Genomic DNA, 27339 nt, shown 5'->3' with positions numbered 1-27339 from the left:
AAAAGAAGAAGATCCAAATAAACATAATTAGAAATGACAAAGGGGATATTACCACTAACCCCACAGAAGTGCAAATAACCATCAGAGAATATTATGAACACCTATATGCAAACTAGAAAATCTGGAAGAAATGGATAAATTCCTGGATACATACACCCTCCCAAGAGTGAACCAGGAAGAAATTGATTCCCTGAACAGATCAATAACAAGCTCTGAAATTGAATCAGAAATAAATAGGCTACCAACCAAAAAAATCCAGGACCAGATGGATTCACAGCTGTATTCTACCAGATGTACAAAGAAGAGCTAGTACCATTCCTGCTGAATCTATTCCAAAAAGTTCAGGAGGGGGACTCCTCCCTAACTCATTCTATGAGGCCAGTATCATCATAATACCAAAATCTGGCAGAGACACGACAACAACAAAAAAAACTTTAGGCCAAAATCCTTGATGAACATTGATGCAAAAATCCTCAACAAAATACTAGCAAACTGAATCCAGCCGCACATCAAAAAACTTATCCACCATGAACAAGGAGGCTTTATCCCTGGGATGCAAAGTTAGATCAACGTATGCAAATCAATAAATGTGATTTATCAAACAAACAGAACTAAAGACAAAAACCACATGATCATCTCAATAGATGCAGAAAAGCCTCTTGATAAAAATTCAACACCATTTCATGTTAAAAACTCTCAATAAACTAGGTATTGAAGGAACGTACCTCAAAATAATAAAAGCCATCTATGACAAACCCACAACCAACATCATACTAAATGGGCAAAAGCTGGAAGCACTCCCCTTGAAAACTGGCACAAGACAAGAATGCCCTTTCTCACCACTCCTATTTAAAATAGTATTGGAAGTCCCGGCCAGAGCATCAGGCAAAAGAAAGAAAGAAAGGGCATCTAAATAGAAAGAGAGGAAGTCAGACTAACCCTGTTTGTGAACAACAATCAACATACAGAAATACTTAAATGTAAAATCCAAAACTACAAAAACCCTGGAAGACAACCTAGGTAATACCTTTAAGGACATAGGAATGGGCAAATATTTCATGAAAAAGACACCAAAAGCAATTGCAGCAAAAGCAAAAATTGACAAATATAATCTATTTAATTAAACTAAAGAGCTTCTACACAGCACACACACACAAAAAAAAACTATCAACAAAGTAAACAGAATGGGAGAAAAATTTCACAAACCATGCCTCTAACAAAGATCTGATATCCAGCATCTATAAGGAATTTAAACAAATCTACAGAAAAAAAGACACTTTTCAAAAGAAAACATACATGTGGCCAACAAGCGTATGAAAAAAAAACCCTCAACATCACTGATTGTTAGAGAAATGCAAATCAAAACCACAGTGAGATACCCTCTCACATCAGTCAGAATGGCTATTAAAAAGTCAAAAAATGGCCAGGCACAGTGGCTTACATCTGTAATCCCAGCACTTTGGGAGACTGAGGTAGGTGGATCACCTGAGCTAGGAGATCAAGACCAGCCTGGCCAACATGGTGAAACCCCATCTCTATTAAACAAATACAAAAATTAGCCTGGTGTGGTGGCATGTGCCTGTAATCCCAGCTACTCAAGAGGCTGAGACAGGAGAATTGCTTGAACTCAAGAGGTGGAGGTTGCAGTGAGCCAAGATCGAGTCACTGCACTCCAGCCTGGGTGACAGAATGAGATTCCGCCTCAAAAAACAAAACAAAATGAAACAAAAGTCAAAAAATAACAGGTGCTGCCAAGGTTACGGAGAAAAAGGAATGCTTGTACACTGTTGGGAGGAATGTAAATTAGTTCAGCCATTGTGGAAAACAGTGTGGTGATTCCTTAGAGACATAAAAACAGAATTACCATTCAACCCAGCAATCCTGTTACTGGGTATATACCCAAACGAATATAAATCATTCTATCATAATGACACATGCATGTGTATGTTCATTACAGCACTATTCACAATAGCAAAGGCATGGAGTCAACCTAAATGCCCATCAGTGGTAGACTCGATAAAGAAAATGTGGTACATATACACCATGAAATATTATGCAAGCATAAAAAAGAATAAGAACATGTCCTTTGCAGGAACATAGGCAAACTATCGTAAGCACGCTGGGATGGAGGGAAAGGCCTTGGGATACAATCCACACATCATGTTTTCCCCTAAAAGTACCACCCCTTTTAGTCCGTGCAGACACTGGGTTCAGCAGCTTCTCTGAGGCAGCCCCGTTGAGCCCAGGGCTGACCACAGACAGGCACTACTGTCCACAGAACCTCATGCCCAGTGGGGCCAGACGTGGAGACTGGCACAGGGGAGAAGCTCCAGGGGCCTCTCCATTAGAAACCAGCTTGCAGGCCACTTAATCTCCTACGCTCAGCCTGTACTTGGAAGCTGCTTGTTCTTGGCTGCACATTTGCTTTGTTTGAATCAATTAATCCAAGTCTCTCTCCTCTCCCTACCCCCAACCTTGCCTTTAGGGGAACATCAATATTCATGTAATAAATAAATCACACGAAAAGCTGACTCCCCACTTCCTGCCCTACAGGCCCTTTTTTCTTCCTCAGCCCATGTGCAATCCTGGCTCCCAGCAAGTCCCCAGGGCTGCTTGGTCAATGCAGCCCTGTGTGCAGGCCTGGCAGCCCTGCCGCCCCCGCCCTCGGCCCCCATTGGCTGCCACGGCCTGCAGTGGGCTGCACCAGGGTTCATCCGTCCTCCCTGGGCAGACGGAATAAGAGGCTGCCTCTGCCCACCAGACCCGCCACCCAGGACCCGCAGCAGAGACGAGGCCTGCAGCAAGGAGCCCAGGAAGGGGTGAGACAAGGAAGAGGTGAGAAAGAGCCAGGCCAAGAGGACGCTCAGGAAGAAATGGTTGTTTTCTTTTGGGTGGAAGGGAATGGAGGGGTAGAAACTAAATGGTAGCTTTAAAAGCCCCTTTAGGACAATTGGCAGCACTTCAGAAGTGTCAATAGGATGATGTGTTTTAATCTCTACATTATTGCTGCTTTGTGGACACCTGACTGCATCAGCCCTAGGCAGCTAGAGGTATTTTGCCGTAAATCAGAGAAACTTCAGGTCTCGTGGCCCAGAAGTGATTGCTGACATTTTCCCAGTGGTGCTACAAATACGGCCTCTCCTGTAACTATTTGAAGAGTAAAGATTTTGCTTCCCACTGGGGCTGGAAATGATGGAGAACCTAATGCTAGTTTAGTCCATATCCTAAATAAATCCCTTTTCTCCTTGTTACTTTTTCCACCGCCCTGGGTAAGTAACTCTTCAGTTTTCCAGTTTCCCTCAGTTTGAAGTGCCAGGGTGACCACGGCCCCAGGACGCCACTCAGAAATTACGTAACAATTACAAATACATTGGGTCAAAGAAATTGGGGTTTTGGTGGGTTTTAACTTTCTTCAGTCTCACAGTTTCTCAGGGAGGTCGAACCCCTAGAGGGATCCTCACACGCTGGGTAACGTGTCTTTCTAAGGAGTTAAAGTTCAAATGTTCTCTTGTTCTCAATGTTAAAAGATTAATGTAGGACATTCACAGAATGTGAGAAAGAAACGGATATTTATTTCCATTTCTCTTAAAAGATAAACTATAAACCACCAACTATTTCTTAAGTCAAAGGGAAAAATGTAACAAGAATTTTTTAATTAATTTGTAGCGTGGTTATGAAGAAAACCATATTTTCTAGTGGTTTCTCTTAGTGTTCTAATATATGGAATACATGTTTTATGCCTTTCCTTTGTAATAATCCCATTAGTCATAATTCATAGGAAAACAATTTAACCTCCTTTTCCCCAAATCATCATGGACTTTGAGGAGCATCAGAATGATGTAAAAGTGTCTTGTTTTGTTGTTCCAAAAAAATACACACACATTCACACACATATATCAATAATTGAAAACTTGAGTGCAAAGAATAAGAAAAGCATGAAATGTTAAAGATTTTAATCCATCTTAACTGTTCTATTTATGAATTACCAAATTTTTAGGGACTCAAGAGCAAAATAAAGTACACTAATTATTAATAGAATGCCTTTAGCAAAGATCTGGCCAGCACAAAAAAATCTTCAATCCTGTTTCCTTTGGAGGATCAGAAATAAATAAAATTTTTAACATCTAATTCGAAATTATTTTTAAGATGTAAGTCATATATTCAACATGGGAATGATTTTTTAACACTATTTGATTTATTCATTTATTTTTAATTATAACAGTGCAAATGCTCTTATTTGATAATTAGAACTCAAGGCCAAAAGCTGGTAAATTTCTCGGCCTGCCCATCTGTTTTGTGAGACAACTGACAAGGCATCCTTTGTAGAAGGCGCCTCATTCCCAGACTGATGAGATATTTCCTTGGTTTGTAGGCTGTGGGGTAAGGTACTTGCTGTGAGGGAGGTCGGAGGGCGCTTACTTTGATAGCTGCAGAGAAACACCTATTCCTGCCCCCGTCCCAATCACTGCAGTGAATGAACCAACCTTTCCCTACACTGGAGGTAGAATGCAGGCTCAGCAGCTCAGCTTTCTGCTGGATTCTGTCCCTCCCTGCGACAGAACCACAGGCATTTAATCAGTTAAACTTAGGATACATTTTTTTTCCTGGTAGATCAAATAACTTTCCCTGTTATTCTTCAAAAAGATTGTGGCAATTCTACCATATTTATTTTTCCAGATGAATTTTACAGCTGTTTTTGTCATGTCACCCATCCAAAAAAATTCCATCATTGTTATTAAAAATGATTTAAATTTACATATGAATTTAAAGGAAAAACTTCCTACATTTTATGTTCCTCCGAATCTCTTGGAAGGATCTGCATTTTTCTTCCTAAACTTAGTCTTAGATCACATGCTATTTCTATATGAATAGGATATTTTGCACTGGATTTTCTACTTCTTTATTGATAGAATATAGGAATGCTATTGATTTTTGTCTTCTTATTTTGCTCCTAGTCAGTGTCTCACTTTCAGATTGATTTTAACAGCTTGCAGTTGATGGTTTGCTTACCTGCACTCTATGGCCTCATCTTGGAGCCTTACAAGAACAGAGAGGGACCCTGTGGGGAGGAAGCAGAAATTTAACCCCTGAATTCCTTTGCTGCTCTGCCTCTGTATTTTTGCTAAAGATTTCCTGTTGGACCAACCCAACCAGAAGCCAGAGGGCATGGGAATATATCCCTGTGGCCCACAGAGACAGAGAAGGCAGGCTCACATCTGTCTAAGGCAGGTGGAAGGATTGATAAAGGTGCAAATTCCCAGAATGCCCCTCCAGGCCATGCCTGCTGTTCTGAGCTTGAAAAGAGTGCCAGGGCCAGTCCATCCCCCTTGTCTGGGTTGAGGTCCGTATTGATAACATGTGAAATGTTTTATGATGAGGTATAGATGAGAAGGCATCTTTCCTTTGCGAGCCCCTAGGATGTCTGAGCTGGAGAAAGCCATGGTGGCCCTCATCGACGTTTTCCACCAGTATTCTGGAAGGGAGGGAGACAAGCACAAGCTGAAGAAATCCGAACTGAAGGAGCTTATCAACAATGAGCTTTCCCATTTCTTAGAGGTGAGTCTTGCTTTTTACACTTGACACCTTCTCCATCTCCTCTTAAAAAGCCACTGGTACACTGGCTTTATCTTCTCAGCTGCACTGAAGGTGATTTCCTTCCAGGACTCCTGGGCTGCTTCTGCAAACTTATTTGAGTAACGGAACTCTCAGTGTGGGACTGGCTCATATGGGCCCCTTGTTTTCATGTCCTTATCAACCATCTTGTGTACAATCGGTGCATCAAGGTCCCGAAGGCCAAAGCTTCCCAAATAATGCTGGACTCATTACTTACCATGGGCCAAAGTGAACATAAAAGGAAACTGTTAAAAATAAGTTTTGGGAATGTTTTTAGGAAAAGGATGTATTTTGGCTTAGCTAGATGTTTAGTATTTACTATGGAGATAAGATATGCCAGACTTTCACTCATTAAACACTGACTGAGCACTAATTAAGGCATGACAGACATGGCTTCTGCTCTGGGGCACCCAGCCTGGCACATGGATGAATGACCATGACTGGCTTAACTGAGGGCATGACAGGAGTCTGTACACATCCTTTGGAAGCCCCGGGGCTTTGCAGGAGGCTCCGTGGAGTAACAGATGTTGGTGAGGAACTGTCTTTAGTTGGGGCCCCTACTTTAGGAAGCTGTATGAGGGTTCCTGGTGAGCCCTGTTCTTCAGGCAGTTCCTGCTGTGGCTTGTGGTGGAAGTATGTCCAGACCCTTGCATCAGGACTCATTTTCCTACCCACTCTCTCCACTGTCCTCGGATCAGACCCACCTGTCTTTACTGCCCACCTCATGCCCTCATGGAAGTGAACTCCGATCCCCCTGGTACCTGATGCTCTCTTAGAACCAAGGCTGGCTGGAGGCACGCCTTGAGCCAGAGTGAAGCACCGGTGGTGTCCATGTGTGAGATGCAATGAAGGGCTTCCTGGGTCACCCATATGAGCAATCACAAATGGGAGAAATGACCAGAAAATGAGCCAGTGCACTAGTGTCTCACCAAGTCCTGATTCCAGCATAAATACTAGGGCAGGGCTCTGCTGCATGGGGATGGGGAACTGCCCTCCTAAGCTGGCCAAGCCTCTCAGTGCAAGACAGCAAGCCCTGGGCTCCAGCAGCCCAGCAGTCCATGTTTTCAGGGCAGGGGGAGAGGGGCTGGCTGGTTCTCCTGTCCGCACTTCCACCAAACACCACACCACTGTGAATGGTTCAGAGTGGAGTAGACAGGCCTGCAAGCTTGCAGGGGGCATCCCCACGTGATTCCAGGACTGGTTTTCTCAGGCATTCAAGTCCACAGAGTGACAGCAGTCCCACTCACACACGCAGTTTTCTAGTTCCACCAATCCTGCCTTCTGACTTGATCTGAAAGTCCCACGTTCTTCTTCTGAACAAGGGCTGTTGTGAGGATGAAACGGGACAGTGCTTAAGTGCTTAACATATAGTGAAAGCTCAACTAATAGTAGCTATTATTAATTATTTTTATACATAGAAAAAGCTTAGCATGTGGGAATCTCAATTTGTAAATGATAAATAATTCATGGTAAGCATTTCAAGGCATCACGAACATTTGCTGCCTGGTTTTATCAAGGTAATTTCAGTTCAGAAGCAGATCTATAATGTAACTGAAGTTAGTGCCCTGCTCCTGCCCATCCACAGGTGCCTCCCCACCCCTACCCACTTAGAGTTACAATCTTCTGTATGTTTTATTTAGTTTTTGAGATAAGGTCTTGCTCAGTCACCCAGGGTGGAGTGCAGTGGTGCAATCTTGGCTCACTGCAGCCTCAACCTCCCAGGCTCAAGCAGTCCTCCCGCCTCAGCCTCCTGAGTAGCTGGGAATATGGGCGTATGGACCACACCCAGATAATTGTTTTTTTTTTCTCTTTGTAGAGATGGAGTCTCCCTGTGTTGCCCAGGCTGGTCTCAAACTTCCTGGGCTCAAGTGATCCTCCTGCCTCAGCTTCCCAAACTGCTGGGATTACAGGTGTGAGCCACCATGCCCGACCCCTGTGTGTCTTATAGCCAAGGTGGCTGTTATACATCATACTTGACTTCTTCAGGCCAAGCCTTCCTGTCCCGGGGAATTGTTACTCTGCTCTTCGTCAGTGTTCAATACCCAAATATTTCCCACTACATTTGTAGCCCGGCACTGTGGTTGTTCCTCTGAGGCTTTGTACATCACTTAATAGCCATGCCATTCATTCAGCTCCAATGTCAGGCAGAACTGTCAGGAAAAAGTTTCATGACACCTAGAAAGCAATTCAAATGGGAAAAAGAATACAGGGTTAACAAATCTAAGATGTTCCCAAGAGTTACTTCAGCAACAAAGAAGACTTTCAAAACATTACATTCTACTGGAAGTCTTTAAGACAGGGACTTCCATACACAGAATACATGAAAAGTTTAGGAGGGCCAAAAGTTTATTTTTATTTCAAGACATTTGCTGGGGCTGATCTAGACGATATTTTTTTTTTTTTTTCAGGTATTTTAAGTAAGATAACAACCTTCAGTTTTTCATCTCTTGGCTGTTCCATTCAGCCTTTTCCAGTAGCCCAGGGCCAGACACTGACCCCCAGAGACTTCTACTTGGACAATAGCCCCCTGGTCACATGAGACATCTTTCCTGATATTTTGCATTTGATGTTCTCAGGTTATTTCAGACACAAATTATCAGAGTCACTCAACGTTTAATCATGTTTTGATGGTCCAAAATTCCATTTAAAAACAAGGTTGGCAACTTCTTTTATCTCTCTTAGGAAATCAAAGAGCAAGAGGTTGTGGACAAAGTCATGGAAACACTGGACAGTGATGGAGATGGCGAATGTGACTTCCAGGAATTTATGGCCTTTGTTGCCATGGTTACCACTGCCTGCCACGAGTTCTTTGAACACGAGTGAGATTAGAAAACAGCCAAGCCGTTCCCGTAACAGAGATGGTCACACAAGAAAGCAGACAGCAAGGGCTTGCGGCCTAGTAGGAGCCGAGCTTTCCAGCCGTGTTGTAGCTAATTAGGAAGCTTGATTTGCTTTGTGAGTGAAAAATTGAAAACCTCTTTCCAAAGGCTGTTTTAACAGCCTACATCATTCTTTCTGCTATATTAGGCCTGTGTGTAAGCTGGCTGGCCCCATGGACTCTTGTTAACAGTCACTTAGGAGTCAGGTCTCAGTGATAAAGCGTGCACTGTGCAGCCCGCCATGGCCGTGTAGACCCTAACCCGGAGGGAACCCTGGCTACAGAAATTACCCCGGGGCACCCTTAAAGCTTCCGTTACCTTTAAAAAACAAAGCCTTATCCAGCATCATTGGAAAACACTGCTGTTCTTTAAATGCATTCCTCATCCATGCAGGTAACACCTGGTTGGCTGGTGTGACCCTGCAAGGGCGTGGTGGCCTCAGCCTGCTTCCCGGGATGCGCCTGAGCACCCGGTGAACACTCAATGCTGGCAGCCCTCCTGGAAAAAGCAACTCGGTCAGAACTCGGAACCCGAGCCAGCTCTGGGGGCTCCAGCTCGGCCTCCGTGCCCCATGCAATTCAAGTCGCAGCTGCAGGATCCTTGCCTCCAATGTGCCTCCAGCACATGAGGCTTCGGCACATGAGGCTTCCGAGGGCACTACCGGGGGCTCTGAGCCACCAAGAGGGCCTGCGTTCAATAAAAAGAGCGCAGCTTGGGAGGCCGAGGCAGGCGGATCACAAGGTCGGGAGTTGGGGACCAGCCTGACCAACATGGTGAAACCCCGTCTCTACTAAAAATACAAAAATTAGCTGGGTGTGGTGGCGGGAGCCTGTAATCCCAGCTACTCGGGAGGCTGAGGCAGGAGAATCGCTTGAACCCGGAGGCCCAGGTTGCAGTGAGCTGAGATCACACCACTGCACTCCAGCCTGGGCGACAGGGCGAGACTCCGTCTCAGAAAAAAAAAAAAAAAAAAAAGGTGCAGCAACAGCGCCCCAGCGCCATCTAAAGGGAACGCAAGCAACGAACGTGGATAACGTGGATCCCCACTGCCCCCGCGACAGGGAGGCTTCCCCAGGGGCTTCCGGCCACTCCACAGGGGACTTCCGGTGGGTTGGGTCACCTGCTCTTCCCTAAGCCAATCACCAGGAAGGGGAGCTGCCAATGGTCCAGGGTACTCACGTGCCTGTCCATGATGCACCTGGGCCACCAGCCCCATTACCGGTGTTCACTGCGCTCCCCGTGCTCGGTGGCCTTCGTCTCAGAAACCTCACCCTCCTCAGCGTCCCTCTGTGCCCTCTGAACAGTCGTGGGTAAAACAGGAAGTCCTTCCTGTCCCAGGCAGTGTGGGAGGCCCAGAGGCTCACAGGGCCCGAGGCTGGGTGGGGCAGAGGCAGGAACCACAGCTGTGATGCCGGAGAGATGGGGTGGTGAGAGGGGCCTGGGAGCGGCCAGAGGGGTCCCAGCGAGGCTACTTCTTCCTGCCACCTGGGGAGTCCCCAGAGCCCGGTGCTCACTTCTCGCTCAGCTCTCGCCGTCTGGAAATTCTTGGTTACTTTTGGCCAAGGGGTGATGTTTTCATTTTGCACCGGGCCCTGCAAGGCTGGTCCTGGTGCGTGCTCCTGGCTGGGGAGCAGGAGGCCAAGCTTGGGAGACCCAGGGTGTGACGCTGAGCTGGGGGGTAGGAGGGGTGCTGCTGCCGGGGGGGGGGGGCAGCTCTGGGCTGCCCTTGACGGAGATCCCCGCCTGCCACCTGCATTCCTCCCCAGAGGATGCCCTGCCGCCTCGGCGGAAAGTTGAATTGGCCCTTCCAGAGCCTCCTCTGCGCACATTGATCCAAGAATCCCAAGGTGACTAAGTCCCCAGAAGCCTACTCTGCTTCTAAACCAGATAGGGAGAACATTGGCTCTCCAAGGAGCTTGGCTCCAGCCCCATCTCTCAGGGACTCCCAGGGCAGCTTCTAAGCACAGGGGGTCTAGGGGGTCTCCTCCAATCAAATGCCGTTAGCTCCAAGTTGTAAATGCCAACTGTCCTCTCCTGGCAATACCTAGCTGAGTGTGACCCACCCTCACCCAGAGGCACGTTCCAGTTCCATGAGTGGGTGGTGGTAGTCCCCACAGCCTGGTGGCCAGCAACAGGCCCGGCCTACCCCAAAGGCTACCTCCAGCATCCCCAGGTGGACAGGGGATGGGCTCGGGCAGGGAGGTGGAGGAAACCCGCCCCTGGCTTTGACCAGAAGCACATGGAGCTCGCTCAGACCTGAAGGGCGGGACCAAGGTGTGAAGAGTCTGTTTTCATGAACCTGTTGCCCAGGCTGCCATTTCCATGGCCCAGTTCAGCCACAGAATTTTCTGTGCTCCATCAGTTTGTCCGTTTGATCCGCAAGATGCTGGGCCACAGCCACTGTGCAAATCTGTCCCTGCCAGCAGTGTTGGTCTCTCAGGGTGGAGACCCTGGGGCCAAGCTGAGGACCCCATTTGTTGACTTGCAGTGAGAAGGTGCTGTTGAGAAGTTGGGCTGCGAGAACCCACGATCTCTGGACCCCGTGGACCATCCTCTGCAGGCTGTTGTCCCTGCCAGAAGTACAAGCAACACAATTGCCAGACTTCCTGCTACCAAGAGGAGGAATCATCATCTAATAATTGGATTGCGGGGGGTAAGGCCTTGGGCCCCCAGGCAGTATCTGGCCATACCCCACCTTTACCCACCAGTGGGGACAGAGAGAGCAGGAAGGCTATTGGGCTGTCAAGCCCTGGGCTCTGTGCTTTCCTGACCCCATGCCTCTGCCTGGGGAAAAGGGAGCAGTGAGGAGGGAAGTGGAGAGTGGGTGATCCTGGGCTCTCCTGGCACTCTGTCAAGCTCTGGCTCTCTCTTGCCCACTGTTCCAGCTCCTCACCTCTGCAGGGCCCCAGGCCTGTTCAGCCAGACCCTGCTCCTCCTGCAAACAACAAGGAAATAAATTTCCCCCAGGCTGGCTGGGGCCCTACTTGGGTATCTCCATTATGGACAGTTTGTCTCCACAGCATGACACCCTGTGAGCCCCATGGGCCCATTACTGTTCCCTGCAGCTCTGCCCTGTGAGGCCCCATCCTGGTTTCCAAGGCAAGATGGGGACCCTTGAGCCTACATGCCCCCAGCCAAGACTCTGGAGAGGGTTTGGAGACTCTTGTTAGGAAGTTGTGGGAGACACCTGGGTTTGTTTGCTTTTGTTTTGGGTTTCTTAAATTTAGGGATTCCACCCTTATCTTGTGCAGACACAAATCAGATTTTTGTAATTGCAGATAGATGGAAGTGTTTGGGCATCAGAGGAAGGTTGCACTGGCCCTTCATCCAGTGGGAACTTCTACACACAGATATTACTTTCTGCCCACAATTGAGACTCCCAAGTAGGTTCCACTAGCCCTGTCCCACAAGAGCCCAGATATTCCCTGGCAGTATTTCTTTACCAAGAACTGGGCTGCCTTGGGGACCAGGTGGGTGAGCACAAGGGATACCTGGCCTCTCTGTCCTGAGACCCCCCTTAATTATGACCCTCACAGCCATGTCCACCAGCAACCTGGCAGGCAAGACAATGGCACAACCTCCTTTCACTGCATTTAGGGAGAAAACGGCCGGCCTCTCTCTCTGAAGGAGTGCAGAAAATACACATTATTCAAGCAAGTTAGCATGAGGCAAGCCTAGAGCTTTTACACAGGGCTGGATGTTGAGCAGAGAGCTAAGGATGAGGCTTGCACTCTCCTTGGGAAAATAGCCTAAAGCCCCCAGGATCTAAACCTTGCAGGAAGGAGGCCAGACTTGGCTGGGCTAGAAAGAGTTTTTCTGATGTCTCCTTACCCCAGCACCCCTAATTTAAAATACAGATCCCTGAGGTGCATCTCAGGAGTTCAGGAGGCCAGTCCTGAACTTTTTCTCTTCAGTGAGGAGGAGGGGGATACTACAGAGGGCATATTGGGTCCCATGGCCCCCTACAGCTCACTGCATTAAGAAATTTATAGCACTAAATGCCCACTTCAAAAAGCTAGGGAGATCTCAAATTGACATCCTAACATCACAACTAAAAGAACTAGAGAACCAAGAGCAAACAAACCCCAAAGCTAGCAGAAGACAAGAAATAACCAAGATTAGTGTAGGGAAAAGAAAGAAAGATCAGACTGTTACTGTCTCTTAATGCTGCTTTAGCTGCATCCCAGATATTCTGGTATATTGTCTCTTTGTTCTCATTAGTTTCAAATAAGTTCTTGATTTTTGCCTTAATTTTATTGTTTACCCAGGAGTCACATAGGAGCAGGTTGTTCAATTTCCATGTAGTTGTGTGGTTTTCAGTGAGTTTCTTAATCTTGAGTTCCATTTTGATTTTGCAGGTCCTTGGTATGCTGAGTACCGGTCTCCTGGGCCCACTGTTGTTTCTGTATACTTTGTCTCTGTGTCTTATTTCTTTTCTCAGTCTCTCGTCCCACCTCACGAGATATACCCACACGTGTGGAGGGGCAGGCCACCCCTTCAGATGAGAGCAGAACTGAAGGAAACAGAGACGTGAAAAACCCTTCAAAAAACTCAACGAATCCAGGAAAAAATAATAAAATAGACTGCTAGCTAGACTAATAAAGAAATGTGAGAATAATCAAATGGACACAATGAAAATGATAAAAAGAATATCACCATTGACCCCACGGAAATACAAACAGCCATCAGAGAATACTACAAACATCTCTATGCACATAAACTAGAAAATGTAGCAGAAATTGATAAATTCCTGGATACACAGACCCTCCCAAGACTGAATCACTTGCCTACCAACCAAAAAAGGCCCAGGACCAGAAGAATTTACAGCTGAATTCTACCAGAAGTACAAAGAGGAGCTGGTACCATTTCCTCTGAAAGTATTCCGAACAACAGAAAAGGAGGGACTCCTCCCTAACTCATTTTATGAGACGAGCATCATCCTGATACCAAAACCTGGCAGAGATTAAAAAAAAAACAACAACAAAACTTCAGATCAATATGACTGATGAACATTCATACAAAAATTCTCAATAAAATACTGGCAAACCATATCCAGCAACACATCAAAAAGCTTATCCCACCATGATCAAGGTAGCTTCATCCCTGGGATTCAAGGCTGGTTCTACATATGCAAATCAATAAACATAATTCATCACATAAATGGAACTAAAGACAAAAACCACATGATTATATCAATAGACACAGAAAAGGCCTTCAATAAAATTCAACATCCCTTTATGCTAATACTTTCAATAAACTGGATATTGAAGGAAATACCTCAAAATAATAAGAGCTATTTATGACAGATCCACAGCCAATATCATACTGAATGAGCAAAAGCTGGAAGCATTCCCCTTGAAAACTGGCACAAGACAAGGATGCCCCCTCTCACCACTCCTATTCAACATAATATTGGAAGTTCTGGCAAGGGAATCAGGCAAGAGAAAGAAATAATGGATATTCAGAGAGGAAGTAAAACTGTCTCTGTTCACAGATGACATGATCTTATATCCAGAAAACCCCATTGTCGCAGCCCAAAAGGTTTGTTTGTTTGTTTGAGACAGAGTCTCGCTCTGTTGCCAGGCTGGAGTACAGTGGCACAATCTCGGCTCACTGCAACCACTGCCTCCCAGGTTCAAGCAATTCTGCCTTAGCCTCCTGAGTAGCTGAGACTACAGGCACGCACCACCACGCCTGGCTAATTTTTGTATTTTTAGTAGAGACAAGGTTTCACCATGTTGGCCAGGATGGTCTTGATCTCTTGACCTCATGATCTGCCTGCCTTGGCCTCCTAAAGTGCTGGGATTACAGGTGTGAGCCACCAGCCCAGCCTCCAAAAGTTTCTTAAACTGATAAGCAACTTCAGCAAAGTCTCAGGATACAAAATCAATGTGCAAAAGTTACAAGCATTTCTATACACCAACAGACAAGGCAGAGTGCCAAATCGTAAGTGAACTTCCATTCACAATTGCTTCAAAGAGAATAAAATACCTAGGAATACAGTTAACAAGGGAAGTGAAGGACTTCTTTGAGGAGAACTACAAACCACTACTCAAGGAAATCAGAGAAGACACAAACAAATGGAAAAACATTCCATGCTCATGGATAGGAAGAATCAATATCGTGAAAATGGCCATACTGCCCAAAGTAATTTATAGATTCAGTGCTATTACCATTAGACTACCATTCACACGCTTCACATAATTAGAAAAAAAAGCTATTTTGAAATTGATATGGTACCAAAAAAAGCCCATATAGCCAAGACAATCCTAAGCAAAAAGAACAAAGTTGGAGGCATAATGCTACTGGACTTCAAGCTATACAACAAGGCTACAGTAACTAAAACAGCATGGTAGTGGTACAAAAACAGACACATAGACCAGTGGAACAGGATAGAGCACCCAGAAGTAAGATCACCCATCTACAACCATCTGATCTTTGACAAACATGACAAAAACAAGCAATGGAGAAAGGATTCCCTATTTAATAAATGTTGCAGGGAGAACTGGCTATCCATATGCAGAAAGTTAAAACTGGACCCCTTCCTTACACCTTATACAAAAATTAACTCAAGATGGATTAAAGACTTAAATGTAGAATTCCAAACTATAAAAACCCTAGAAGAAAATCTAGGCAATACCATTCAGGACATAGGCATGGACGAAGATTTCATGATGAAAACATCAAAAGCAATTGCAACAGAAGCAAAAGAAAATTGACTAATAGGATCTAATTAAACTGAAGAGCCTCTGCACAGCAAAATAAACTATCATCAGAGTGAACAGACCACCTACAGAATGGGAGAAAATTTTTGCAATCTATTCATCTGACAAAGATCTAATATCTAGAATCTAAAAGGAACTAAAAACAAATTTACAAGAAAAAAACAACATCATTAAAAAGTGGGCAAAGGACATGAACAGACACCTTTCAAAAGAAGACATTCATGTGGCCGACAAATATATGGAAAAAAGCTCAATATCTAATCCTTTTTTAATAAAAAAGATCATTAGAGAAATGCAAGTCAGAACCACAAATGAGATACCACTATCTCACACTAGTCAGAATGGCAACTATTAAAAAGTCAAAAAACAACAGATGCTGGCGGGGTACAAACCTGTCCAGCATGTAACTGTACAGAATACTGTAGGCAATTGTAATGCAATGTTCTTTGTGTATCTAAACACATGTCCAAATATAGAAAAGGTACAGTAAAAAATACAGTATAAAAGATAAAAATCGGTACATTTGTGTAGGGCACTCAGTCCATTGTATGTTGCTTATAACAGAATACCTGAAACTGGCTAAATTATAAGAAAAAATGAATTTATTTCTTAGAATTATAGCAGCTGAGAAGTCCAAGGTTGAGGGCCACATCTGGTCAGGGTCTTCTTGCTGGTAGGGACTCTCTGCAGACTCCCAAGGTAGTGCAGGGAATCATACAGTGGGGGCGCTGAGCATGCTTGCTCAGGTCCTTCTTCCTTTTCTTACAAAGCTATCAGCCCCGTTCCCATGATAATCCATTAATCTATCAATCCTTGAGTAGATTAATCCAATCACCTCTTAAGGGCCCCACCTCTCAATACTGCTACATTGGGTATCACTCAAATCATAGTAAGTACTTACCATTAATTGAGCTGGTAGAACTTGAAGTTATTTCGGGTGTGAGTGATGAGTGAATGTGAAAGCCTAAGACATTACCGTACACTACTGTAGACTTTATAAATATTGTACACTTAGACTACACTAAACATATATTTTTCTTCAATAATAAATTAACCTTAGCTTACTGTAACTTAATAAACTTTCAAATGTTTTTAAGTTTTTGACTATTTTGTAAAAACATTTAGCTTAAAACACATTGTACAACTGTGCAAAACATTTTTAGACATCTTTATAAACTTTTTTCTCTAAAAATTTTATTTTTTACATTTTAAACTTTATTAAAAGCTAAAAACTCTCAATAAACTAGGTATTGATGGACCATATCTCAAAATAATAAGAGCTATTTATGACAGTCCCACAGCCAATATCATACTGAATGGGCAAAAACTAGGAAGGATTCCCTTTGAAAAGTGGCACAAGACAAGGATGCTCTTTCTCACCACTCCTATTCAACATACTATTGGAAGTTTTGGTCAGGGCAAACAGGCAAGGAAAAGAAACAAAAGTGTATTCAAATAGGAAGAGAGGAAGTCAAATTGTCTCTGTTTGCAGATGACATGATTGTATATTTAGAAAATCCCATCATCTCAGCCCCAAATCTCCTTATGCTGATAAGCAACTTCAGCAAAGTTTCAGTATACAAAATCAATGTGCAAAAGTCACGAGCATTCCTATACATCAATAGACAAACAGAGAGCCAAATGATGAGTGAACTGCCATTCACAATTGCTACTAAGAGAATGAAATACCTAGGAATACAACTTACAAGGGATGTGAAGGAGGACCTCTTCAATGAGAACTACAAACCACTACTCAAGGGAATAAGAGAGGACACAAACAAATGGAAAAATATTCCATGTTCATGGATAGGAAGAACCAATATCGTGAAAATGGCCATACTGCCCAATACAATTTATAAATTCAATGCTATCCCCATCAAGCTACCATTGACTTTCTTCACAGAATTAGAAAAAACCACTTTAAATTTCATATTGAACCAAAAAGAGCCTGCATAGCCAAGACAATCCTAAGTAAAAAGGACAAAGCTGGAGGCATCATGCTACCTGACTTCAAACTATACTACAAGGCTAGAGTAACCAAAACAGCATGGCACTGGTACCAAAACAGATATATAGACCAATGGAACAGAACAGAGGCCTCAGAAATAACCCCACACATCTACAACCATCTGATCTTTGACAAACTTGATAAAAACAAGCAATGGGGAAAGGATTCTCTATTTAATAAATGGTACTGGGAAAACTGGCTAGCCATATGCAGAAAACTGAAACTGGACCCCTTCCTTACACCTTATACAAAAATTAACTCAAGATGGATTAAGGACTTAAACCTAATACCTAAAACTATAAAAACCCTAGAAGAAAACCTAGGCAATACCATTCAGGACCTAAGCATGGGCAAAGACTTCATGACTAAAACACCAAAAGCAATGGCAACAAAAGCCAAAATTGACAAATGGGATCTAATTAAAGAGCTTCCGCACAGCAAAAGAAACTATCGTAAGAGTGAACAGGCAACCTACAGAATGGGAGAAAATTTTTGCAATCTATCCATCTGACAAAGGGCTAATATCCGGAATCTACAAAGAACTTAAACAAATTTACAAGAAAAAAACAACCCCATCAAAAAGTGGGCAAAGGATATCAACAGTCACTTCTCAAAAGAAGACATTTATGTGGCCAACAAATATATGAAAAATGTTTGTTGAAAAGTGTTTGATGAAAAATCATCACTGGTCATTAGAGAAATGCAAATCAAAACCACAATGAGATACCATCTCATGCCAGTTAGAATGGCAATCATTAAAAAGTCAGGAAACAACAGATGATGGAGAGGATGTGGAGAAACAGGAACGCTTTTACACTGTTAGGAGTGTAAATTAGTTCAACTGCTGTGGAAGACAGTGTGGCAATTCCTCTCCCAGAAATACCTTTTGACCCAGCAATCCCATTATTGGGTATATACCCAAAGGATTATAAATTATTCTACTATAAAGACACATGCACACGTATGTTTATTGCAGCACTGTTCACAATAACAAAGACTTGGAACCAACCCAACTGCTCACCAGTGACAGACTGGGTAAAGAAAATGTGGCACATATACACCATGGAAAACTACGCAGCCATAAAAAGGATGAGTTGGTGTCCTTTGCAGGGACATGAATGAAGGTGGAAACCATCATTCTCAGCAAATTAACACAAGAACAGAAAACCAAACACCGCATGTTCTCACTCATAAGTGGGAGTTGAACAATAAGAACACATGAACACAGGGAGGGGAACATCACACACTGTTAGGGGATGGGGGGCTAGGGGAGGAATAGCATCAGGAATAGGAGAAATACCTAATGTAGATGATGAGTTGATGGGTGCAGCAAACCAGGATGGCATGTGTATACCTATGTAACAAACCTGCATGTTCTGCACATGTACCCCAGAACTTAAAAGTATAATAATAATAATAATAAATAAAACTAAGACATAAACACACTCATTAGACTAGGCCTAGATGGGGTCAGGATAATCAATGCTATTGTCTTTCACCTCCACATCTTGTCCTGCTGGAAGATCTTCAGGGGCAATAACACACATGGAACTGTCATCTTCTATGACAATGCCTTCTAGAATATGTCCTGAAGGGCCTGAGGCTGTTTTACAGTTAACTTTCTTAACAAGTACAGTCAAGTAGCAATGAAATGTAAGTAAGTACATAAACTAGTAAGATATACATTATCAAGTATTATGTACTGTACATAACGGTGTTAAACTTTTATACCACTAGCACTGTAACATGTTTGTTTATACTAGCATTATCATAAATACAAGAGTAATGCATGCTGTTATGATGTTACAATGGCTACATCACTAGGCAACAGGAGTTTTTCAGTTCCATTATAATTTTATGGGACCAACATTGTGTAAGTGGTTCATCGTTTACTAAGATGTTATGTGCACATGACTGTATTCTACAGCTTAGGGGTTCCCAACCCCCAGGCCATGGACTGGTATTGGTCTGTGGTCTGTTAGGAATCAGGCCTCATAGCAGGAGGTGAGTGGCAGGCAAGCAAGCATACCTGAGCTCCATCTCCAGTCAGATCAGTGGCCACATTAGATTCTTTTTTTTTTTTTTTTCAGACGGAGTCTCGCTCTGCCACCCAGGCTGGAGTGCAGTGGCGTGATCTCAGCTCACTGCAAGCTCCGCCTCCCGAGTTCACACCATTCTCCTGCCTCAGCCTCCTGAGTGGCTGGGACTACAGGCACCTGCCACCATGCCCGACTAATTTTTGTATTTTTAGTAGAGACAGGGTTTAACCATGTTAACCAGGATGGTCTTGATCTCCTGACCTCGTGATCCGCCCGCCTCAGCCTCCCAAAGTGTTGGGAATTACAGGTGTGAGCCACCGCACCCAGCCTGCATTAGATTCTTATAGGAGCACAAACCCTATAGTGAACTACACATGAGCAGGATCTAGGTTTTGTCCTCCTTATAACAATCTAATGCCTGATGATCTGAGGTTGAACAGTTTCATCTCAAAACCATTCCCCCCTTCCCAGTCTGTGGAAAATTTGTCTTCCATGAAACTGGTCCCTGGTGCCAAAAAGGCTGGGGGCCACTGCTATACCTGTTTTCTTTGTGGCTACCAGGGGGATTACATTAAACATCCCAAAGTTCTAATTCTATACTCTAACTTGAGTATAGTTAGAGTATAGTATTATACTTAACATTAATAACAAAAAATTCAGCTCCTTTAAAAGCTCTGTCCAAACCTATTGATGTCACCAAATTAATCTTTATAAACTGTGTAGCCCAAAACATAAACTAGTAATTCTTTGATTCAGCCTCTTAAATTATGTAAAAAAAATTATGTAAAAATGTGGAGTAACAAATCAAAGTCACAATAATTCTGGCTTTTAGACTAATTTATTAAAACTACATTAGTCTCTTACATCATGTAGAAAAAAGATACTGCAATTATAAACCATCATTTCAATACTACCAGATTTTATAATTGCCCATTCTGTTACCTTCACTGACATCTTCATTTCTTCAGATGAATTTGGGTTACTGTCTAGTGTCCTTTCATTTCACCCAGCAGGACTCCCTTTAGCATTTCTTCTAAGGCAGGTCTAGGGGTAACAAACTCCCTCAGCTTGTTTATCTTAGAATGCTTTAATGTCTTTTGTGTGTGTGTGTGTGTGTGTGTGAGAGATGGAGTCTCGCTTTGTCACCCAGGCTAGAGTGCAGTGACACTATCTCGGCTCACTGCAAGCTCCATCTCCTGGGTTCACGCCATTCTCCTGCCTCAGCCTCCCGAGTAGCTGGGACTACAGGCGACTGCCACCATGCCCAGCTAATTTTTTGTATTTTTAGTAGAGACGGGATTTGACCATGTTAGCCAGGATGGTCTCGATCTCCTGACCTCATGATCCGCCCACCTCGGCCTCCCCAAGTGCTGGGATTACAGGCATGAGCCACCACGCCCGGCCTCCTTCACGTTTGATGAACTGCTTTGCCAGGTATAGGATCCTTGGTTGACTTTTTTTTTTTCTCTTAGCATTTTTAATATATTGGCCCACTACCTTCTGGCCCCTAGTTTCTGATGAGAAATCTGCTGATAATCTTATTGAGCAGCAGTCCCCAACCTTTCTGGCACCAGGGACTGGTTTTGTGGAAGACAGTTATTCCACAGACCGGGGGGCACAAGATGATGGTTTTGGAATAGAACTGTCCCACCTCAGATCATCAGGCATTAGATTCTTATAAGGAGCGTGCAACCTTGATCCCTGGCATGTGCAGTTAGTTCACAAGAAGGCTTGCATGCCTATGAAAATCTAATGTCACTACTGATCTGACAGGAGGCAGAGCTCAGGTGGTAATGCTCACTCACCCACCACTGACTTCCTGCTGTGTAGTCCGGTACCTAACAGGCCACAGACTGGTAATGGTCTGTGGCCCTGGGCTTGGGGACTTGTTACTGAGGATTCTTTGTATGTAACAAGTTGTTTCTCTCTTGTTGCTTCCAAAATTCTCTGGCTTTGGCTTCTGAAATGTTATCTGGGTGGTCTCTTTGAGTTCATCTTACTTGGAATTTGTTGAGCTACTTGGATGCTTATATTCATGTCTTTCATCAAATTTAGGAAGTCTTCAGCCATTACTTCTTCAAGTATTCTCTCTCTCCCTCAACCCTGCTTCTGGAACTGCCAACATGCATATATTGGTCTGCTTAATGGTGTCCCACAGTTCCCTCAGACTCTGTTCATTTTTCTTCAATCTTTTTTTTCTTTTCTTCAGACTCATCAATTTCTACCGTCCTATCTTCAAGCTCACTGATTCTCTTCCTGCCCTTGGATTCTTCTAGGGAATTTTTCATTTTAGTTATTACTTTTCAGCTCCAGAATTTTTTAGGTTATCTCTTTATTGATATTTCCATTTTCCTCATGCATTGGTTTTTAACTGTCTCCACATCTCCCTTAGTTCTCTGCGCATCTTTAAGACAGTTATTTGAAAGTCTTTGTCAAGTATGATCAAGTCTTTTTCAGGGACAGTTTCTATTCATTTTTCCTTGGAATGAAGCATATTCTTCTTTGCATGTCTTGTGATCTTTTTGTTGAAAAACTGGCATTAAAATTAAATAATGTTGTTAATCTGGAAATCAGATTCTTCTTCCCCAGGGTTTGCTGGGAGGTTTTGTTATTTATTTATTTTTATTGATCCTTAGCTGTCTCTATGTCAAGGATCAGCTTGAGGTCTCATTTTAAGGTCTTCTTGGTTCTTTTCTGAGCCTGTACCTTTCCCTGGACATGTACATTTTCTACTTCCCCCCCATATGTGCAGGTGCTTTTGAACGTCCTAGTCTTTAGTGTCTGGCTCCCAAAAGGAGAAAATGAGAAAATGAAGGGTTGGGGGAGAAGGGTCCTGGGCCTTTAAATCACAGCAATGGAAGTAATTTAAGCTGGATGAAGAGGGGTTTGCAAAAATCAGGGGAGGTGCAACAACGGTCTCTGGACTCATCTGCCCCTCTAAAATCAGAAGTAGCAATCAAGGATCTGGCTCCATGTGCAAGCTGCTCCTGGAACACGTGCACAGTTGCCTGCCATGGGCAGGGGGTAGGGTAGCTGCCACTGTGCCAGGAGCTAAAATTAACCCTAATTTACCATCTAAGCCTTGCCCTGGAAGTTACAAGCCATCAGCAGACTCCAGAGCTCCAAAATAGTCACGTCAGATTCTGCCAGTGCAATTACTGTCCAGGTAGGGAAGACATATTCCTGGTGGTTTGTACTCTGCTATCTTCCCAGAATCCTTCCCCTTCACTGAATAACATAAATGCTAAAAACTGCTTGTCTTTGACTTATGTACCATTCCACCAGAGCATGAAAGCCTGTAGATGGCCTTCACTCCACTGATTTCCATCTGGAGCCTCCTGCAGCCCTCCTGCAGCATCTGGGCACACCCACCTAGCAGTGATGGTCAGTGGCAATACCTCTGTGCTCCCTTTTCCCCTCAAAGCTTCATTTGATCCCTCGTGCTCCTTTTGACTTTTTTTAAGTGGCATGTGAAATGAATATTCATATCTGGCCTTTTCAGTTCCTTTGAGAATCTGGGGAATAATGTACCCCACACTTAGTAGGTACTAAACACTAATAAACTCTCAATTTCTCACTCTGTACTGCCCTTAGCAAACTCCACAATGATCCTTCTGAAATATCTCATGGGCTCATGTGAAAAGGTTCTCTCATTAAATCCTGAAAAGCAGAGCAGAATTCAGGAAGACCTGGGTGAGGATTAGGGTGATTGAGGCTTTCAGACCAGCAAGAGGGAAGAGGGAGGATAGTCCAGGCACCTGCTTAGATACTTTAAAGTCATTCCTCTTCAACTCAAATTTTTTACTAATAAGCAAAAATGTAAAAACCATTAATTTTGAAATTTTACATGTAGTTTCCTTTTAATTCTCCATTACTGAAATTGAACATCAAACAAGAGGATGAATGCCATGCAGAGTGTTACAACACTGCTATTGTATCCAATTTAAATAGAGTATGCCTTCCCTAACCCTTTAGGACCCAAAATTTATGTAACATTATCTCAGATAGGAAGGGAATGCTTCCTCCTCCTGTTCTTTTTTCACATGGCAAATAACATGCACGTGATTTACTGAGGATATTTACTGACAGCAAGACACAGTGGCAGCAGCAGGTCTCCTTGCCTTTTCTTTAGAACAGCCTGGAAGGCCTGAAGGCCAGCACTGTGGCAGGAACCAGGCAAACACTGGAGGATAGTTATTTCTCTGCCATGTACTCCCCATTGGTTTATGCTGATCATTCCAGTAGAACCACTTTGAAATAAATCAGCTATATTCATAATCTGAAATCAAACACAATAACATAGTTTGCATAAATGTAACATTTAAAAAACCACCTGCATTAAAACAAATAGAACCAAAATACAAATAACCTACAAGAAAACAAAGTATATGGAGGTTATAATTCTTAAGAGACTCCTACATGTCAGTAAGAAAAAACTTGACCATAAAAACTGCCAAATCTGAACAAAATACATCAGATAAGAACTAAAAATGGCCATGAACAAATGAGGACATAGTCAACATGACCAGACACACCACTTATTTGCCTATCAAACTGTTAAAGAGTTATTTTAATCTTGAGCGCATGTCCACTGCCAACATTGCTTGGCAACTGCAAAGAGACCTTTTCCTCCCTTCTGGAGGGCAGCAGGTACCCAAAGCTTCCAACCTGGCGTGAACTCTGACCCACTCACTCTACCTATAAGAACTGAGCTCAAGGCAGTAACTGCAATCATGGCAGTGAAAACGTGCATCTGAAAGGAGGCTCCCTGTGGTCCTGTTGAAACAACACTGATGTACAGCAATAGAGCAAATACTACATTTACTCATGGCACACTTGTAAAATACAGCCATTGAAACGTAGAAGAATATATGTAATAGACTTAAAAGTCTATAATTTATTAAGTACAAAACCAAATTATTTTAAAAAGCACTTGATTCTAATTTTGTAAAAAATTTTTAAAAAGAAAAAAAATAAATCCCTGAGAGGGTTTATGTCACATACGAATGCTGCTATTTACTCAGAGGTAGAATTATAAGAAATTTTAATTTTCTTTATACTTTAATGTGCTTTCTAGATTTTATGCTATAAGCATAATTGCTTTTATAGTCAGAAAAAAAAAGCAAAATAAAATACATCCTATTCGGGGTAATTTAAAAACCCTTTTCACACATTTCAAAATGCAGAATTACAAAGTCAATAACTTTTATTAACATAATGATATAAAAATTTTAGTATGATATACAGAATTCCCAGAGTAACTCTAAAACATTTTAATGCACTTCTTAAAATCTTAATTTACAAGACACCTCGTCTTACCACCACTGACCTTTCAATACAAAAAGCTGACAATTTTTGTTTGCTATAAAACTACAACATCAAGATTGGAGTTAGGTAGCTTTTTTTTTCTTTCCCTTCCCAGCCATTCTATTGTAAGGAATGTCTGTTAGATTACTGCCCAAACCTCTGTATGTCAACAATAAGTTACACAGATTCTGTACATAATTACAACAGGGTTATTAGAATTCCAGTATGTCACAACATACTTTACCACAGTCCAACACCATGGGGAAACAGGGCTACTATGCACAGTGCTATTTGTAGCCAGACAGGAGTAAAACATGAGTGCTGGCCCAGTTAGCCAGGTTCATGTGTGGAGAATTAATAACAGCTTTGTTAGGCACTGATCCAGACTAATTCTGGAAAAACCTGGTTGTTTCTGTGAAGCATGCATGATTCACAAAATTTTCCAGCCTCAATACCCCAAAAACCCAACAATTTCATAACATACTCTTAATTAGCTATATAAAAATAATCTATATCTTAGATTCGTGCTTGACTTCAAATTCTTAGAAGTAACTAAAGGACTTTACATTCTCTGATTTAGGTTCTGTATAATTTTAGATCACTCAGCTTAGTCAAGTTTGAACAAAATAAAAAAATGGTTTGGCCAAACTTTATAGGCACACAACTCAAAATGTGAAAGGCAGTGAAGAATGTAACCGTCTCCACCTTCAATATGGGGCAACGCTGTTCCCTGCTCCCCTCAACTGTACTGCTGGTACTCACCAAACAGCACTATGGATATGAAAACCTTAGACTTTACCACCAATGCTTCCAAATCCGCTGATTTGGAATAAAAATAATACATCAGTACACTGCCACGAGAAGAATTAATATCGTAGTGTTAGGAAAACTAGCAATGTAACTAAACAGCATCAAGTTACAAACCAGGAAAGTGATTTAAAACTAAATGCTGGCTTATGTTTCTGAAACAAAGCATCTAAACTTGGCAGTCCAAAATGGCACTTACTGAGTGTCCATAACAGTAACAATATATGCTGACAAGCAGCACACCTTTTTTTTTTGTTTTTGTTTTTTTTTTTTAAACAGTGTCTCGCTCTGTCACCCAGGCTAGAGTGCAGTGGCGAGAGGCATGATCTCGGCTCACTGCAAGCTCCGCCTCCCAGGTTCACACCATTCTCCTGCCTCAGCCTCCCGAGTAGCTGGGACTACAGGCGCCCACCACCACATCTGGCTAATTTTTTGTATTTTTAGTAGACACGGGGTTTCTCCGTGTTAGCCAGGATGGTCTCGATCTCCTGACCTCATGATCCACCCGCCTTGGCCTCCCAAAGTGCTGGGATTACAGGCGAGCGCCACTGCGCCCGGACAGCACACCTCTTTCAATAACAAAACTGGCAGAGGAGGAACTGCGTGTGACCACAGTGCTCTGTGAGCAGGGAGGATGGGTCCAGCTTGCTTCCTTTCCACAAGCCTCCCTGTGAAACAGAAGTGAGGCAGCTGGTTTGTACTCTGCTATCTTCCCGGAATCAAGTTTCTCTCTGTAAATGGTCTCAAGTTTCTCTCCGTAATTTCTATATATGAACTTGTCATTTGAAGTGGGAATAAATAACTGAATTTTAAAAATCAGGAACTACATTTTTAGCCTACAGAAAGTGCAAACTTGCAGTACAGCAGAGAACAACCTCGGTGCCTGTGATTCCTCACAATGCCCACGCCAGGCCTTTCCTTTTCTTTCCTTGTCTCTCCATCTGTTAAAATACCAGCATCTGTATTTTTGTAAATGTACTTGGCAGATTCAAAATATTTCTTTAAATAATTCAGGAAGTGCTTTTAAAAGGAGATGCGGGGAACTGCTGAGAGGGATCTGTAAGAGCACAGGAAGGGGCGAGTCCCGGTGCGTGGGCTCTGCAGTGTCTTCCCACATCACCTTGGACTGCTGGAGCTCATTCGTCTCCGGCACCCGGGCTGGGGTGCTGCGCTCACATGTTGTAGGCCACATAGATGGGGTCCAGCTGGTCAGCCAGGAAGCCGTCCCGCAGGTGCATGCGCTGCTTCTCACCCCGAGAGTTGATAGGGATCACCCCTGGGTCCACAATGACCACGACGCCCACGACCAGGTAGTGCTCCTCCAGCACCACATTGGTCACCAGGGCCACCAGGTCCAGGGCATCCTGCTCGAGCCCATCCAGCTCCACCACCACCACCAGCAGGTTGGTCCAGGTGAACACGGCACTGCAGAGGAAGAGAGACGGGGTCACAGGGACCAGTGAATGTCTGGGAAAGGGTGGCACAGAGAAGAGTGAAGCACACTGATGCCACAGAGCTATTTAAGGCCATTCACAACCTAAAGATCAGGCCAGATCCATTTTACAGGATGTCTATTCCAACTAAAGCTTTTACTGAGACTCAGGAGCATTATCTGATGCTGAAAGCTGTACCTGTCCCAACACAAGTTCCCCACAGGTGAAGGAATCAGGAGTCACAACCATGTGAGAAACATATTAAAAGCAGAAACACTTCAGGATGAGACCTGTGGAAACCTTACCTTTTGCCTGTGCATTTGGGGACAATCTCTTGGCTTACAACTCATAAGGAAACGGAGAAAAAAACAAGCCAAACCTAAACAAAGGCAGCAAGGTGTGCTCTGGTACCACGCTGTGCAGAGTGCATCCAGAGGGAGAACCCACAAGAAGTCCTCAGCCCTCTCTGGCAATGCCCAAGGTAGATAGGGTTCATCTACATGGCATCCAGCTCCACTGCAGACCAGG

General features: G+C 43.5%; 2 protein-coding genes and 1 long non-coding RNA gene across 7 annotated transcripts in view; 2 read left to right on the top strand and 1 right to left on the bottom strand.

Annotated features, from left to right (window-relative positions):
• Positions 1-2569: 2569 nt before the first annotated feature.
• On the top strand, positions 2570-8842 carry S100B (S100 calcium binding protein B). Of its 3 annotated transcripts, none has more exons than XM_033232704.1 (3): positions 2570-2835; positions 5411-5556; positions 8296-8838. In XM_033232704.1, exons 2-3 carry the CDS (start codon positions 5419-5421, stop codon positions 8434-8436), a joined length of 279 nt encoding a protein of 92 aa, XP_033088595.1. In that variant the 5' UTR covers positions 2570-2835; positions 5411-5418; the 3' UTR covers positions 8437-8838. The 3 variants fall into 3 exon arrangements, with proteins under 3 accessions (XP_033088595.1, XP_033088594.1, XP_033088593.1); XM_033232703.1 differs by having other exon boundaries at positions 2571-2819; positions 5418-5556; XM_033232702.1 differs by having other exon boundaries at positions 2574-2835; positions 5418-5556; positions 8296-8842.
• A 523-nt stretch (positions 8843-9365) lies between these two features.
• On the top strand, positions 9366-12362 carry LOC117095891. The gene is made up of 2 exons (XR_004442230.1): positions 9366-10339; positions 10981-12362. It is a non-coding gene; the product is annotated as an uncharacterized LOC117095891 (long non-coding RNA).
• A 10050-nt stretch (positions 12363-22412) lies between these two features.
• The window catches only part of DIP2A (disco interacting protein 2 homolog A), a 110338-nt gene continuing 105411 nt past the window's right edge, over positions 22413-27339 (bottom strand). For all 3 annotated transcript variants that reach the window (XM_033232699.1, XM_033232701.1, XM_033232700.1), the window contains exon 38: positions 22413-26803. In XM_033232699.1, the coding sequence (XP_033088590.1) occupies positions 26551-26803 (253 nt within the window). In that variant the 3' untranslated portion in view covers positions 22413-26550. The remainder of the gene's footprint in view (positions 26804-27339) is intronic.

The sequence above is a fragment of the Trachypithecus francoisi genome, unplaced genomic scaffold (assembly GCF_009764315.1).
Source record: "Trachypithecus francoisi isolate TF-2019V2 unplaced genomic scaffold, Tfra_2.0 Lachesis_group14, whole genome shotgun sequence".
NCBI lineage: Eukaryota > Metazoa > Chordata > Mammalia > Primates > Cercopithecidae > Trachypithecus > Trachypithecus francoisi.
The sequence above is the reverse complement of the archived record's forward strand: the minus strand, read 5'-3'. Positions and strand labels throughout refer to the sequence as shown.

Bases quoted from the DNA above. Each gene is read 5' to 3' on its own strand.
- S100B (XM_033232702.1), top strand. From the start codon at position 5,419: ATGTCTGAGCTGGAGAAAGCCATGGTGGCCCTCATCGACGTTTTCCAC. The intron at 5,557-8,295 runs GTGAGTCTTGCT...TATCTCTCTTAG, and splicing joins AGCTTTCCCATTTCTTAGAG to GAAATCAAAGAGCAAGAGGT.